This window comes from Pelodiscus sinensis, chromosome 4 (genome assembly GCF_049634645.1).
Source record: "Pelodiscus sinensis isolate JC-2024 chromosome 4, ASM4963464v1, whole genome shotgun sequence".
Taxonomy (NCBI): domain Eukaryota; kingdom Metazoa; phylum Chordata; order Testudines; family Trionychidae; genus Pelodiscus; species Pelodiscus sinensis.
Genome location: NC_134714.1, coordinates 29607049 through 29622810, shown reverse-complemented (window position 1 = coordinate 29622810; position 15762 = coordinate 29607049). Strand labels below are relative to the sequence as shown.

Sequence of the window (15762 nt, the reverse complement as noted above, 5' to 3'; positions counted from 1 at the left end):
TGATCTAAGTTAGCTATAGTCAGGCTATATAACTTTAGAGTTCTGAAAAAATATGAAAAGTCAAAAAGTAACATTGGCTTAAGGGCCTGTCTGTATTACAAAATGTACTGCATCGAGACACCTTTTTATAACATGTTTTTGTTTTACCTTTGTGGATGATTTGGTCAAATCCTAGTATAATCATGTTATATTTTATAATATGAACAGACCCCATGCACATTATAGTTTAGACTGTGATAGCCAAAGCTATTTTTAACCACACCTCTTGCTAACACACTTTCCCTATCTAATTAAACAGGGTACCCCTAGCAGGAAGAACCATTTCATGTGATTTTACATCGCTGAGGTTTTTTATTTGGAAAGTGGTTTATAACATAGTTAGACCTTGGTGAAAATTTTCCAAAGTGCTCAAGTGGTTTGGGGGCTTAAGGGCCTTTTTTTCAAAAGTGACTCAGGCTTTTAGCAATGCATAGATTTAAAACAACTTTACCTGTATAGCATTTTAATTAAATTATGCATTAACAGAATAAAATGTACTAGGACAGTATTTAAACAAGAGACATGAAAAATTCAGTTTATACAGGTTGAAACTCTCTAGTTCAGCACCCTCAGAACCTGACTGGTGCTAAACCAGAGAATTTGCCAGACCACAGGAAGTCAATATTGTCTAGCCACATTACCAACACTTCCACTGCTTACTGGGCTCTTAGAAGACATTTAGGGGTAAATTAGAGCTAAGTAACAGCACAGAACACTGAGAGATGGGACTGGTGGCTATAAATAGACTTTATGGAACCTTGGGAAACTTGGTGACACCCGTGATAAGTGGACATCTGGCTAACTAAAATCATGCTGGACCATGGATGTTGCCAGACCAGAGAGTGCCAGATTAGAGAGGTTCAACCTGTAGTTCAAAACTATTTTTTGCATTGCCTCACAAGACATAAAGAGCCAGTGATTGCCTTAATTTCTTCTATATAAATACTATATATATATAGTATATAGTCTCAAGTCATTGGCATATTAGGTTGCATTAAGAGGAGCATTGCCAGCAGATCGAGAGATGTCATTATTCCCTTTTATTCGGCTTTGGTGATGCCACATCTGGAGTATTGTGTCCAGTTCTGGGCACCCCACTACAAAAAGGATGTGGACGCATTGGAGAGGGTCCAGCGGAGGGCAACCAAAATGATTAGGGGGCTGGAGTATATGACTTATGAGGAGAGGCTGAGGGAGTTGGGTCTGCAGAAGCGAAGAGTGAGGGGGGATTTGATAGCAGCCTTCAACTTCCTGAAGGGAGGTTCCAAAGAGGATGGAGAGAGGCTGTTCTCAGTAGTGACAGATGGCAGAAGAAGGAGCAATGATCTCAAGTTGTGGTGGGAGAGGTCCAGGATGGATATTAGGAAAAACTATTTCATTAGGAGGGTGGTGAAGCACTGGAATGGGTTACCTAGGGAAGTAGTGGAGTCTCTATCCCTAGAGGTGTTTAAGTCTCAGCTTGAGAAAGCCCTGGCCGGGTTGATTTAGTTGGGATTGGTCCTGCCTAGAGCAGGGGGCTGGACTTGATGACCTTCTGGGGTCTCTTCCAGCTCTATGATTCTATGATATACTAAAGCCATGGTGTCCAACATGCTAGCCACTAGCCACATGTGGCTAATTGGCTGCCTGAATGTGGCTAGTTTGCTATATCAGTAGTTTCAGAACCATTTGGACACCACAGGTACATAGTCTCTGCAGCTTAATCAGTGAGATTTGAAAGTTGCCAACAGTGTGTTTTGAAATGATAAATAACATAGTGGCAGTGTCATAGCAAACAACTCATTATGCTAATACTATGCAAAGAGCTAACAAAATGGGAAACTTCTTGAAAACATTCTAAATCATTGTGGGAACTCCCTACAGGCTCTTATTTCCCTTTACCTTACTAGTATTTAAGCTGCTGTTGTAGTATGGCAATTACTAATGTAAGTGAAGCTGATTTTCTTGGTGCACTAAAATCTAAATGAATATTCATTTCAGGTGATGGACTATAACATTAACCTGGGAAAACATCTCCTTCCATTAGTGGTTCAGGTGCTGAAGTATTGCACTTGTCCTCAACTCAGACATTACTTCCAGCAGCCTCCCCGCTGCTCCCTCTGGTCTGTCAAACCGCACATTCGGCAGATGTGGTTAAAGGCATTGCTTGTCATTCTTTACAAGGTTTGTTGTCTTGAAGGGTTGCTGTTATCTTAAAATTCACATTTCAGTCTAAATTTTGTTACAAATGATGCCTAAAGTCTACTAAAGCCAAAAAGGATTAGAGGGAAACATTTTTGTGTCTCTCTTGTTTCAGTTTGCTTACTTTGTGAATTAATTTTAATTTGTCTAAATTAGATTAATTGTTTACCCTGTATAGTCAATTAGCTAGTTTCTCCCATTGTTTATGTGGACCTAACAGCTTAAACAAGAAAAATGTTTTTCAATATAGGAAAATGGGTTGTAAAACCTCAGAATGATCAGGGGTATTCAGATGTAATATCTGATGTTACTTTTAACACATTTTAACGCATGGACTATATTTTTAAGTTTGTGGTATCAGTTTAACAACTAGAGTTCTTAGCTCACATAATGTTTTTTATAGGAATTGTAAAAAACATAACTTCAGTAAAATACCTACTGGAGCAGAGAGTTAGTAGGTATTTGACATACAGAACCCATGTGTAGTGGTCAGATTTGATGTGCCTAAAAAAAGGAGAAACTGGAAATCAGTGAAATGGTAAATATTTTGCATATAGGTCTTATAAAGCCTCTTGAGGTATCTTTAACAGACTGCTTTATCATAAACAAATCAAGGAAATAATATATTAAACTATCCTCACAGGGAGTACTTTAAAATGTTTTTTCTGAAGGCCAGTTTATTTAAATATAATGGAGAGTGCCTATCTCCTAGAACTGAAAGGGACCTTGAAAGGTCATTGGGTCTAGTCCCCTGCCTTCACAGCAGGACCAAGTACCATCCCTGATGAATTTTTGCCCCAAATGGCCTCTGCAAGGATTGAACTCACAGCCCTGGGTTTAGCAGGCCAATGCTCAAACCACTGAGCTATCCCTCCCCTGTTGATAAAGTATTCTTTACAAAGTTGGGGAATATTCCTGCTTTCTAGCATGTATTTAGAAACATAAGATCTTAGGCATGTCGCGTGCCACTAGATGACAATATGCACAGCAATTTCTATGTTTTTGCCTAGATATTTATTTAAGGGAGGGACCTACTATACACAAATCAAGAGGAAAAGTTAGCTATTAAGATAAAATCTTTTTCTTTCATGGTACAGTATCCCTACAGAGACTGTGATATCAGCAAGGTTGTGCTGCATCTGATCCACATTACAGTCAACACACTGAATGCCCAGTACCACAGCTGCAAACCGCATGCCACTGCCGGTCCTTTGTACAGTGACAACAGTAATATAAGCCGATACAGTGAAAAAGAAAAAGGTATTTAAAATATTTTAATTTCTGCATTAGATGCTGATGTAATTAATTAAGCTGTCCATGATGAGGGAATGTAGTCTAGAGATTAGAGTGTAGGACTGGGAGTCAGATTCCTGAATTCTCTTCCCAGCTTTTCCTGTCTGCTCTTAGGAAGATGAGCTTACTTCTCTGCACCTCCGTTTAGCAGTTATGAAATGGGTAAAGTGATGCAGGGTCAGTGCAAAAATTAGTGTTAAAAAAGTGGTTTGATATCTCTGGGTGAAAACCTAAATAACTGCAAAGTTTATTATTATATAATAAATCTATCTGATAATTTCTTAGGCTATGTCTACACTGCAACACTATTTCAAAATAACTAGCGCTATTCTGAAATAACTTAGTTTGTGTCTACACAGCAGGCAGTTATTTCGAAATAGTGTCAAAATACTTTGAAGTTGGAGGACTTTGTACTCCGACTCCTGTAACCCTCATTGTACGAGGAGTGAGGGAAGTCAGAGGAAGAGTGCTCTATTTCAAAATAAGCTACGCATTTGACGTAGCTCAATTTGCATAGCTTATTTCGAGTTAAGCCCTGCAGTGTAGATTCATCCTTAGAAAGATTTTGCTGATGATAAACCATAGCTAGTTTTTAGGGAATTTGTTATTATCTCCTTTCCTGAACAAGACTCTTCCCTGTGTGCAGCAATCTGCTTTTTTTCATGTGAGAAAAACTTACAAAAAGGCAAATTTACCCTCAATTTGTGAAACCTTTTTTTACTGAGTGTAGATATCTAGAGTGTAATCTGGTTATTATGATTAAAATCTATTCAAGACTTTCCTGAAAGACCATCGCTGTAGGATAAAAGGTAAAATGAGTAAAAAAAAAAATCCAGAATTCTTTTTCTGCCCACTGTCATTTTATTTATGTCAGCACCTTTTCTGCTTTGCTACATGTTGCTTAGTGCTTGGTATTTTGAAAAATAGAAAGATAAACATGTCTGTCAAGCAGAGGCTGAATTCTCATTTACACTGCCCCCTCTTGCGCAAAAAAAATGCAAATGAGGCGAAGTGTGGAATATCGCCACACCTCATTTTTTTGCGCAAGAGGCTTTTTTTTTGCGCAAAAACCCCCTCTTCTGCAAGAGCTGTTCTTCCTCTTTTTTCAGGAAGAACGTCTCTTGTGCAAGAGTGGGGTTTGTGCAAAAACGGAGCCTAATTAATTATGCAAATGAGGCATGTCGCTATTCCACGCTTTGCCTCATTTGCATATTTTTTGCGCAAGAGGGGGCAGTGTAAACATAGCCTTTGACTTTTTTACATCACTCTGCACATGTAAAGAGGTCTTGAAATGGATGTGAATGATGTATTTTATATTTACCACAACTATAAGACACGTTTATGTTGCCAGGGCACCGTAAAGAGGACTTAGTATTATTGAGAATTAGGCCCAGAATAGTTTGTTTCTTCAGATGGCTCTGGACTAATTTCCCCATCTGTTTGTCTTTGCCTTGATCCATATAAGTATGTTTTAATGATGGGAGAACAGGCAATATGCCAGCCAAATTTGAGGTCTAAGATTTGGAAATTCAAAAGGACATCTTTAAGGGATGTGTAGATACTTGAGGCATCATGGTCTAGAAGAGTGCTATTTGTAAGGACTGAAGAAGCCATCAGTTCTAATCTTGTCTCTTCTGTGGACCTAGACCCACTGTGTGACCTTGAACTAGGCTTGATATCAGTTTTTCCTTGTGTACAGTAAGGAGAATACTACTTACCTACTTTTGCCAGGCTCTTAATACATTTAAAAGGCTGGTATGCAGTGGGGGGACCCAGCGCAAGCCAGGAATCAGCTGTCCTGGCTTGTGCCATCCCCTCCCCATGCTGCACTTCTGATTTTTAAATGTGTTAAGAGCTAGTGTGCTCTTAATACATTTAAAAAGCAGAGACACAGCATCTGGGACCAGGTCCCCGCTAACTCCCTGTCTCCCCTGCCCTCCCCTCTGCTCCCTGTGGAGACAGTGCTGAGGTGAACCGGCTTTTAAGCCAGCTTCCCTCTTCACTGGCTTCTGCTCTCCCCCTTGCTGCCTCTGATAGAGATAGCAGGGGGGGAAGTGACTAGTCGAGGAACTAGTTGACTCTTCGATAAGCTTTTGCTTATCTGATAGTCGACTGGTCGACTAGTTATTTACATCCCTAATTCCTTACTTTTCAGACCTTAATTACTCAAACTGTAAAGTGTGTTTGAATGATATTACCGTGGTACATGTTTATTTACAAACCTGTGTAGAGTGTTTTGAATTTTCTACTTTAAGAACTGATTTGGTCCATAGGTCTCTGTTTTTTGCTCAGGACCTGACGTTTCTTACAAATAATGATTTTCTTTCCCAAGCAGAGGAGGATAGTGTCTTTGATGAATCTGATATTCATGATACCCCAACTGGACCCTGCAATAAAGAATCTCAAACGTTCTTTGCAAGACTGAAAAGAATTGGTGGCAGCAAAATGGTGAAATATCAACCAGTTGAGATGAATGCCCAGAGAAGTATGAATGTTTTTTTATCAGAGTCAATTTGTGCAGGAATATGATAATCTTCTGCTTGTTTCATGGTAGAACATTAATTTTTGTATATTTTATTGCTATGCATCATTTTTAGCGTTCTCATAAACACACATGCAGGAGTTTGATTTCCAGACATAAAGCCTCTTCAAGGCATCTTATGTTGGGCCACAAAATCAGTAATTTCTTTTTAAAATGTGACTACATAATATATAGAAAATCTACTTAAAGATCAGTTTGAGAAGATTCTACATTTTTCCTCTTCTACTAATGGCTGAACTGGAGTTGGTTTAAAATTTTCTGTTGAAGTTTCTCTTTTTACAGAAGTTGGATTTCTGATTAAATAGAATTTTTTTATGGAAAAAATGCCATTGTTGATTTTTTGTTTTGTTTTCTGTTGCTTAAGGGAATGGTTTATTGTTTGCCCAAGCCTGAAAAATGTTCAGTTTTCATTTTTCTTTTTTAAATGGCTTTTTTTATGGTAAAATTAATTAACTAACAATCTGTAGGCCGATTGGAATAGTTTTAGAGTAGTTTTTCCTTCTGTTTTTAACATTGGATTTCCAAGGCAGAATAATCTATAGTACTACTAATGACCAGGGCTCCTGGTTTCCATAGCAATGCTACCGCAATCTAAAATATTTCTAAAATTATTTTCTTCTAACATATGCCATATACAGAATACAGGTAGGTATAGGGCAAAGGTGATATTGATGTATGTTTGGGATGACCCGCATAAGTACTGTGTGGCTTCACCAGTCATCAGTAATGCAGCCATCCCAAATGGATGCCAATAAAACCTTTTCACCACACCATCTTTTATTCAATAATGAGAGCCAAATTGACCTATCAAGGGCACATCTGGAGGGAGCTCAGAATTTGCTTTTACAATCTAATGGTCTGAGTAAAGTGATATGGGCAGTGGCTTTTTTTGTTGCCTATAGCAAAATTCTTTGCAGTATGACTCTGAGATGAAAATAAATCTCAGATGATTTTGATTGAAATTTAACTGTCCTAATACTGGGTTTGTATCTGAAATGTCAGTTGTGTTCTGAACTATGAAATGAAGACGTGATTTTTGCCAAAAATCTCCAAGTAAAATAGTACTAGCTTTTTCTGTTTTAATCAGGTGAAATAGAACTGGCTGAATATAGAGAAACGGGGGCATTACAAGACAGCATTCTACATTGTGTGAGAGAAGAAAGCATTCAGAAAAAAAAACTGCGCTCTCTAAAACAAAAATCTCTTGATATAGGGAATGCAGACTCCCTGTTGTTTACATTAGATGAACATCGTAGGAAGTCCTGCATAGACCGATGTGACTTAGATAAACCACCTGCCTCTGCTGCTTACACCACGCATAGACAAAATGATTATGGACGGCCTAGACAGAATTCTTCTACCAGGACTGAATATACAGAGACACAAGAGAATCCATCTGTCATGGAAAGCTTCCAGGAAATGAGGAGACCTGTAATACCAGAAGTTAGGCTAAATTGCATGGAAACATATGAAGTAAAAGTGGATTCTCCAGTGAAACTTCCTGTTCCTAAAGAGGATTTAGATCTGATAGATTTGTCCTCTGACTCAACATCAGGGCCTGACAAGCATTCAATCCTTTCCACTTCAGACAGTGACTCTCTAGTCTTTGAACCTCTTCCTCCGTTGAGAATAGTGGAGAGTGATGATGAAGAAGAAGAAACAACAAACCAATTAAATGATGATGTCTCTGGCAAAACTGCTGTGTCGTCTCCCTCATCTCCCATCAGTGCCTCTGCACTCAGCCTCAGTGCAGCCTGCCTCGTGCAATTCAGCATTGAGGATTGCTCCAAAGACTTTACATCTAAGGATGCGAACAATAATGGTTCATTAGGAAAAAAGGAAATCCCCTCCACAGCTCCCAAAGATCAAAAAGACTGTGAAGAGTTAGCTAAGCCAGAGGAGCTTCAAGATGTATCCTGCGGGAGCCCACTAACACTTAAGCAAAAGCGAGACCTATTGCAAAAATCATTTGCACTTCCTGAGATGTCCCTTGATGATAACTCTGAGCTTAGTGTGGAAGAAATTAAATATACTGGATCAGTTCCAAGTTCAAATATAAAAACTGTCCTTATTAAGGTTCCTGAAGACTCTGAAAACCAAACAGAAACTGATAAGCTCGATGCCTACACAGAATCTGATACGGAACAAAATACTGAACTGAAACAGGAGGAAGAAGCTGAGGAGTCAGAATTTAAGATTCAGATTGTTCCCAGGCAGAGAAAACAGAGAAAGATAGCTGTGAGTGCTATACAGAGGGAATACCTTGACATTTCCTTCAATGTTCTAGACAAGTTGGGAGAACAGAAAGAGACAGGTGAGGACAACCACAAACCAAATCAAAACTGTTGTTACTTATTGCGTTTTCAGTAATGTATCTGTCTGAGCACTCAGTTGTGTTCTACATGACAGACAATAGGATAAAAAATGTCAGAAGTTATCTCATATAGATGTAACCTTCCAGAACATCCACCTCTCAGTGCATTCACTGTCAAATATGTTGGAATCAATTGGTCAGAGCTGTCCCAAAGGGAGGTGTAGGGCCCAGGGCAACAGCTCCACCCCTTCCCCGAGCCCTGCCCTGCCCTGCCCCTGGTCTGCACCTGCCACTGCCCCACTCCCTTTTGCCCTCCCCTGAGCAATATGGCCAGGATTACAGGGCGAGGTGGCAGCAGGGGTTGCCCTCCCTTCACATGGGCGGTGGGAGCCAGGACTTAAAAACCTCTAGGAATGGAGATTCCATCACCTCCCTAGGTAACCCATTCCAGTGCTTCACCACCCTCCTAGTGAAATAGTTTTTCCTAATATCCAACTTAGACCTCTCCCTATAACTTGAGACCATTGCTACTCGTTATGCCATCTGTCACCACTGAGAACAGCTTCTCTCCATCCTCTTTGGAACCTCCCTTCAGGTAGTTAAAGGCTGCTAACAAATCCCCCCTCACTCTTCTCTTCTGCAGACTAAATAAGCCCAAATCCCTTAGCCTCTTTTTGTAGGTCATGTACTCCAGCCCCCAATAATTTTGGTTGCCATCTGCTGGACCTTCTCCAATGTGTCCACATCCTTTCTATAGTGGGGGGCCCAGAACTGGATGCACTACTCTAGATGTGGCCTCACCAGTGCCAAATAAAGTGGAATAATCACTTCTCTAGATCTGCTGGAAATGCTCCTCCAGTGTATCCAAATATGCCATTAGCCTTCTTGGCTACAAGGGCACACTGTTGACTCATATCCAGCTTCTCATCCACTGTAATCCCCAGGTCCTTTTCTGCAGAACTGCTGCTTAGCCAGTCAGTCCCTTGCCTGTAACAGTGCTTGAGATTCTTCCATCCCGAGTGCAGGACTCTGCATGTGTTCTTGTTGAACCTCATGAGATTTCTTTTGGCCTAATCCTCCAATTTGTCTAGGTCACTCTCGACCCTATCCCTGCCATCCAATGTATCTACCTGTCCCCCATTTTAGTGTTATCCGCAAACTTGCTGAGGGTGCAATCCATCCCTTCATCCAGGTCATTAATAATGATGTTGAACAAAACTGGCTCTAGAACCGATTCTAGGGGCATCCCACTTGAAACCGACTGCCATCCAGACATCGAGCCGTTGATGACTATCCATTAAGCCCAACAATCTAGCCAGCTTTCTATCCACCATGCAGTCCATTTATCCAATCCATACTTCCTTGACTTGCTGGCAAGAATTTTGTGGGAGACCGTATCAAAAGCTTTGCTGAAGTCAAGGTATATCATCACATCCACCAACTTCCCCATGTCCACAGAGCCAGTTACCTCATCATAGAAGGCAATCAGGTTGGTCAGGCATTTATTTGCCCTTTTTGAATCCGTGTTGACTATTCCTGATCACCTTTCTCTCTTCCAAGTGCTTCAAAATGGATTCCTTGAGGATCCTGTCCATGATTTTTCTGGGGACTAAGGTGAGGCTGACTGGTCTGTAGTTCCCTGGATTGTCCTTCTTCCCTTTTTTAAAGATGGGAACTACATTTGCCTTTTTCCAATTATCCAGACCTTCTCCCAAGCACCACGAGTTTTCAAAGATAATGGCCAAAGACTCTGCAATGACATCTGCCAACTCTCTCCGCACGCTTGGAAGCATTAAATCTGGCCCCATGGATTTGTGTACGTTTAACTTTTCTAAATAATCCTTAACCTATTCTTTCTCCACCAAGGGCTTCCCACCTTCTTCTCATCATGTAATCTCTCCCAAAGTGAGCCAAAGAGCCTGTGTAACCAGGTGAAAATGAGCCAATTGATCTTCAATTATTTGTACAAGTTTGCTAAAGGAAGTGGCCACAGAAAAATAGGATTTGTTTAGCCTCAACCCCTTTTTGATCATTAGAGCCTGCAAATCAATGAGACCTGGTTTTCACACACACATTCACAAACACCTATTGAATTGAAAGGGTTGTCAGAACTCTGACACACATACCTGGCACCAGAATTTTAGCCACTAAAGGGAAACATGATTGCACATTGCTGTATGCATGATTATACAGCTGTATAAAATATTCACCATGTCCCATTAAAGAGCCTTGGCTTATAATGCTGGTAGTGATTAGAATGAGTTACATATCTTATTAGTTAAGGGTTTATTGTTTCTTTTACCATCCTGATTAGTTTTTGAATATATTTATTATAGTTTAGGTTAGCTGGCTTGATGTGGTTGTCATAATTTGCTAGTGACAGTTTCAAGCACCTTGATGTGGTTGTCGTAATTTGCTAGTGACAGTTTCAAGCACCTATTGCAAAATGCTGATACTTGCATCCTTTAATACTTTTGGAAAGGATTCTGACATAATTTGTTTCCCAGTGGAATATCCAGAATGACCCTTTTCTACAAATGAGCAATCTATGGGTTCCTGCTTGTGATTTTTATAACATTATATACATTCACATTTTCTTAGTTATTTTGTGCTTGCACAAGACAGTGGTATCTGGAAAAACTTTGGGTTTGATTCTTCCAGTTTTGATAACTCCAGCTGATCAGAAATCATGAGAGTAACTTAAAAATCATGAGTTTTTTGTTTATGCCACAGGTTTTAGATTCTTCTCCATATTTTAAACCTTTAGAATACATATTTTGAAGCTTTTCTCTGCAATTCTGATGTCAATAAGTTTTTTTTAAATGAAAGCTGAGATTCTCGCACAGATAAATTACTTTAGGAACTTCAACTTGAGAAATAATACCAAATAATGCAAGGGTTGTGACATTTTGTCATTTACACTAGATTTACACCAGTCTTACTCTATTGATGTACACTTTGTAATTGAGATCAGAGTCAGGGTGCTTTATGTACATATATTCATTTTATTTTGTACTATCTATGAATAGTCTTCAAGCGGCTTATCCAGAATCTCCTTTAAAAAGTAATTTAGAAACAATTCCCATTGCACCTGTAACATCGGCACATGTGTAAGTTCACTGGAGGTGCCAGCTGGCAAATGGAACATTAAAAATGGCAATCAGAGAAAGAAGCTGATGAAAAAAATGTTCTCTGATTTTTAAATAATGCACTCAGAATTTAAGCACCATTTCCATTTGCAGACGCCATTGCTAAAGGACTTTCAACTCTGGAAATGCCAAGAGAATCATCTTCCGCTCCTACACTTGAAGCAGGTGTGCCAGAGACAAGTAGTCACTCTTCCATATCCAGTAAGTTTTCCCCTGGATTCAAGAACTGAAACATAATTACTGCATTTGTGCATCTAGTATGTATCAGCATATGGCATATTGCCTTCCTTCAGACTTTACACAACTAGAAGTATATTTATGTGGTACATTACTAGATTTGTGTACTCCACAAGTGCCAGCATTATGTTTGCAATTAAGCACTAGAAGATTTATTGAATCTCTGAAAAGTAACCGTATTATTCTGCAACTTTAAAAACAACACAGAGGGCTACTTGTTTTTAAGGTTTATTGAGACACAGCAAACTTCCTGGACATGTATGGCACATAATTAAGCAATGGTCGAATTTTGAAGTCATGGTTGATGAACAGGTGTTTTATTGAATTTGTGTGTGCACTCCTAATGAGATGTAGCATTTTCTAGTTGTCTAAGCAGAGGACCAGGAGATAGAAACTCTCGAGAATTCAATTACTAGCTATGTGGTCTCAGGAAAGCTACTTAACCAATTGTGAAACAGAGATGATAGTAATATTCTGCAGGAGATCTGTGAGCATTGATTGGTTAATATTTGTGAAAAGTTTCCGGGGGATAGCCATTTTAGTCTGTATCTGCAAAAAGAATGAGGAGTCCTGTGGCACCTTAGAGACTAACAGATTTAATAGGGCATAAGCTTTCGTGGGTAAAACTGTTCTTTGAAGACCTTGGACCTGATGTAAAATAGATGTATCTTCACTGGAGCCAGTGGAATTACACTGATGCATCTGGGAGGAGAAACAGGCCTATAAGATGCTATACAAATGCTGAGTATTAATGTCTTTAGTGATATCCAAGAACCACTGACTTCAATAGAAATAATATCAGGCCTATAAAAGGAAGGAGGTTATTGAGCTTAAAATACCAGTCAGAGCTGGATCAGTTTCTCAGCTGCACTATCAGTTTCCAACGAGACCTTAGCAAGTCCAGAGGGGCAGATCTACAAAGTATTTAAGTAGCTAAAGATGCAGCAAGACACTTAGTGGGATTTCTGAAAGTACTTAAATTGGGACAGGTTAGTTGCCTGATTCCACTGATGTCAATGGCATGCATTCCTACCTGCTGAGATGCTTATGCAAACCCACCAGGTACTTCTTTGCATCATTAAGCACCTAACAGCCTTTATAATTCTGGCCCTTTTTCTCTCTGGCTGTGTCTACACTGGCACCCTTTTCCGTAAAAGGGATGCTAATGAGAAACTTCGGAATTGCAAATGCCGCGGGGGATTTAAATATCCCCGTAGGAATAAGGGATCTTCCGGAAAAGGGCTTATTTTCTGCAAGATCCCGTCTAGACTGGCGCTTTTCTCCGGCAAAACCCCGAGCCGGAAAAAAGCAGCATCCATGTTCATGCAAATGCCGCTGGGGATATTTAAATCCCCCGCGGCATTTGCAATTCCGAAGTGTCTCATTAGCATCCCTTTTACGGAAAAGGGTGCCAGTGTAGACACAGCCTCTATGGGTGTGTCTAGACTACATGCCTCCGTCGACGGAGGCATGTAGATTAGCCAGATCAGCAGAGGGAAATGAAGCCGCGATTAAAATAATCGCGGCTTCATTTAAATTTAAATGGCTGCCCCGCTCTGCCGATCAGCTGTTTGTCGGCAGATCGGGGCAGTCTGGATGCGCCGTGTCGACAAAGAAGCCTTTCTTGATCGGCACAGGTATGCCTCGTGAAACCAGGTTTACCTGTGCCGATCAAGAAAGGCTTCTTTGTCGGCGCGGCGCGTCCAGACTGCCCCGATCTGCCGACAAACAGCTGATCGGCAGAGCGGGGCAGCCATTTAAATTTAAATGAAGCCGCGATTATTTTAATCGCGGCTTCATTTCCCTCTGCCGATCTGGCTAATCTACATGCCTCCGTCGACGGAGGCATTTAGTTTAGACGTACCCTTTGTCTCAGTTTCCATCTGTGAAATGGGAAATACAAATGTTTCCTTAGTCTGTCTTGTCTATTTAGATTGAAAGCTCTTTGGAGCAATGACTGTCCCTTGCTAAAGGTTTGTTCAGAGTTTAATACAATCGGGCCTTCTTCTCTGTTGAGGGCACTGCTCATTACTGTAATACAAATACATAATTATTTGTAGGCTTCTGGTTTATAGACACATACATTGTCAAACAATCCTGATATCTTAAATATCTCCATCACTGGAGGTGTTTAAGAGCATGTTGGATAGACATCTATCAGCGATGATCTAGACCAGTGTTTCTCAACCTTTTTTTATAATGTACCCCCTTTTTTAAAAAAAATAGTTTTCAGACACACAACGTTCTTTTCTACCATTGCAACACATTTGTTTAAACAACTTAATCATAGCCGGGCTGGTGATGAAATTTTTGGGTGTAAAAAGTACAAAAATAATCAAGTGCTGTAAAACTTAAAATAAACATTCAGTTCTCCAAATTTCAGTTGTGTTGAGGTACCCCCCAAACTTCTCTCGAGTACCCCTAAGGGTACTCGTACCACTGGTTGAGAAACACTGATCTAGACAATGCTTGGTCCTGCCGTAAGGGCAGGAGACTGAACCTGATCATCTGTTGAGGTCCCTTTCAGTTCTAGTGTTCTAAGATTGTATGATAAGAAAATGTTGCTGGGGAGCCTGTCTTCTCCCATAATAATTGCCACAGACAGAAAAACATAAAGGCAAATCCTCAGCTGATACACATTGTCCACCTCCTACTGAGTTATAACAGTTTACACAGCTGAGGATCTGCTCACTAGATTTTTTTCAAGTTATTGGTAGAAAACAGATAATGGAAATAATGTTTTCATTGGTAAAATCATACTATATGAAATGCCATATACATTGACATTGGTGCCTATACCAACTTCGTGCATATACAGTTCAAAAGCTGGAAGCTTTTTTGTTTTGTCAACATTTGAAATCACAGCTGTCCTTAAGGAACCAGGTAAATAGCTCTGGAAACACAAACCTGCTAAGCACCACATTGATTATGTTGAATATGTATGAAAAGAAGCTGAAATTACAATAATAAAAGCTGGCATGGGAGTTCAAAGAGATAATTTTCTAGATTTTGACAGCTTGCTGCACTTCAAGCAACATTGTGAGTTCTGAAATTAATTGCTATTCTTTCATTAGGAAATTTGGTCTTTGATAAACTGATAAAGCATCTATTTAAAATCCTTGCAACTGGAAGGTATGGAAATTAGATTTTTCTGCTAATTTGCTGTGAAAGGCAGCTGCAAAACAAAACAAAAAAAGTTAAATATTGAATGGAATCTCAATTTGGTTCAGTCCCAGAAGCTCATGTATGCAAGGTTTGGTTTGCTGCAGAGTTGGATAATTTTTTTGTTGTTGAATCTGAATAGAGTTTAAATGTGCTTTGATATATGAAAGAGTACTGCATAAATGGGGAGAAACTTAACAACATTTCTCATTATGATGTGCGTGAAATTGTTTCGATAAGCAGATTCCCGGTGGATGTTGTTGCTCTGTTTATTATAAATTGGATACTGGTACTTAATCTGTTAGAAAGTTCTTTAAATTGTCCTTATGAGAGGAGAACAGGATAAGAAGTAATAGGCCTAAATTGCAGCAAAGGAGATTTAGATTAGATATTAGGAAAAACTTTCTATCTATAAGGATAGTTAAGCACTGGAACAAATTACCTAGGAAGATTGTGGAATTTCTATCACTGGATGTTTTCAATAACAGTTTAGACAAACACCTGACAGGGATGATCTAGAAGATAATACAAGTAGTCCTAAAGAAGTCCCTTTCTGTCCTCTATTATCTGTGATTCCATTTTCTGTTTCATTTGGGTTTGGATCTTCTTTGTACTTAGATATATCTACACTGCAGCCTTCTTCCACAAAGACTTATACAAATGAAGCACAGAGTAGAATATCGTTGCATAATTAATTAGCAGCAAAAAGGAGCTGTGTAGATGGCTCCTTTTTGCACAAAACTGTTCTTCCTGAAAAAAACCTCTTGCGCAAAAACGGCTGCTAATTAATTGTGCAAATGTAGCGCAGCGATATTCTACTCCGCGCTTCATTTGCATAAGCTTTT

General features: G+C 39.6%; 1 protein-coding gene across 15 annotated transcripts in view; it reads left to right on the top strand.

Moving 5' to 3' along the window:
• The window catches only part of UNC79 (unc-79 subunit of NALCN channel complex), a 170733-nt gene that overhangs the window by 92147 nt on the left and 62824 nt on the right, over positions 1–15762 (top strand). For 10 of the 15 annotated variants that reach the window (XM_075926674.1, XM_075926676.1, XM_075926673.1 and 7 more), the window contains 5 exons: positions 2020–2202; positions 3318–3480; positions 5846–5998; positions 7143–8369; positions 11612–11719. In XM_075926674.1, coding sequence (XP_075782789.1) covers positions 2020–2202; positions 3318–3480; positions 5846–5998; positions 7143–8369; positions 11612–11719 — 1834 coding nt within the window. The remainder of the gene's footprint in view (positions 1–2019; positions 2203–3317; positions 3481–5845; positions 5999–7142; positions 8370–11611; positions 11720–15762) is intronic. The other 5 variants (XM_075926675.1, XM_025189926.2, XM_006133668.4 and 2 more) reach the window with 3 other exon arrangements.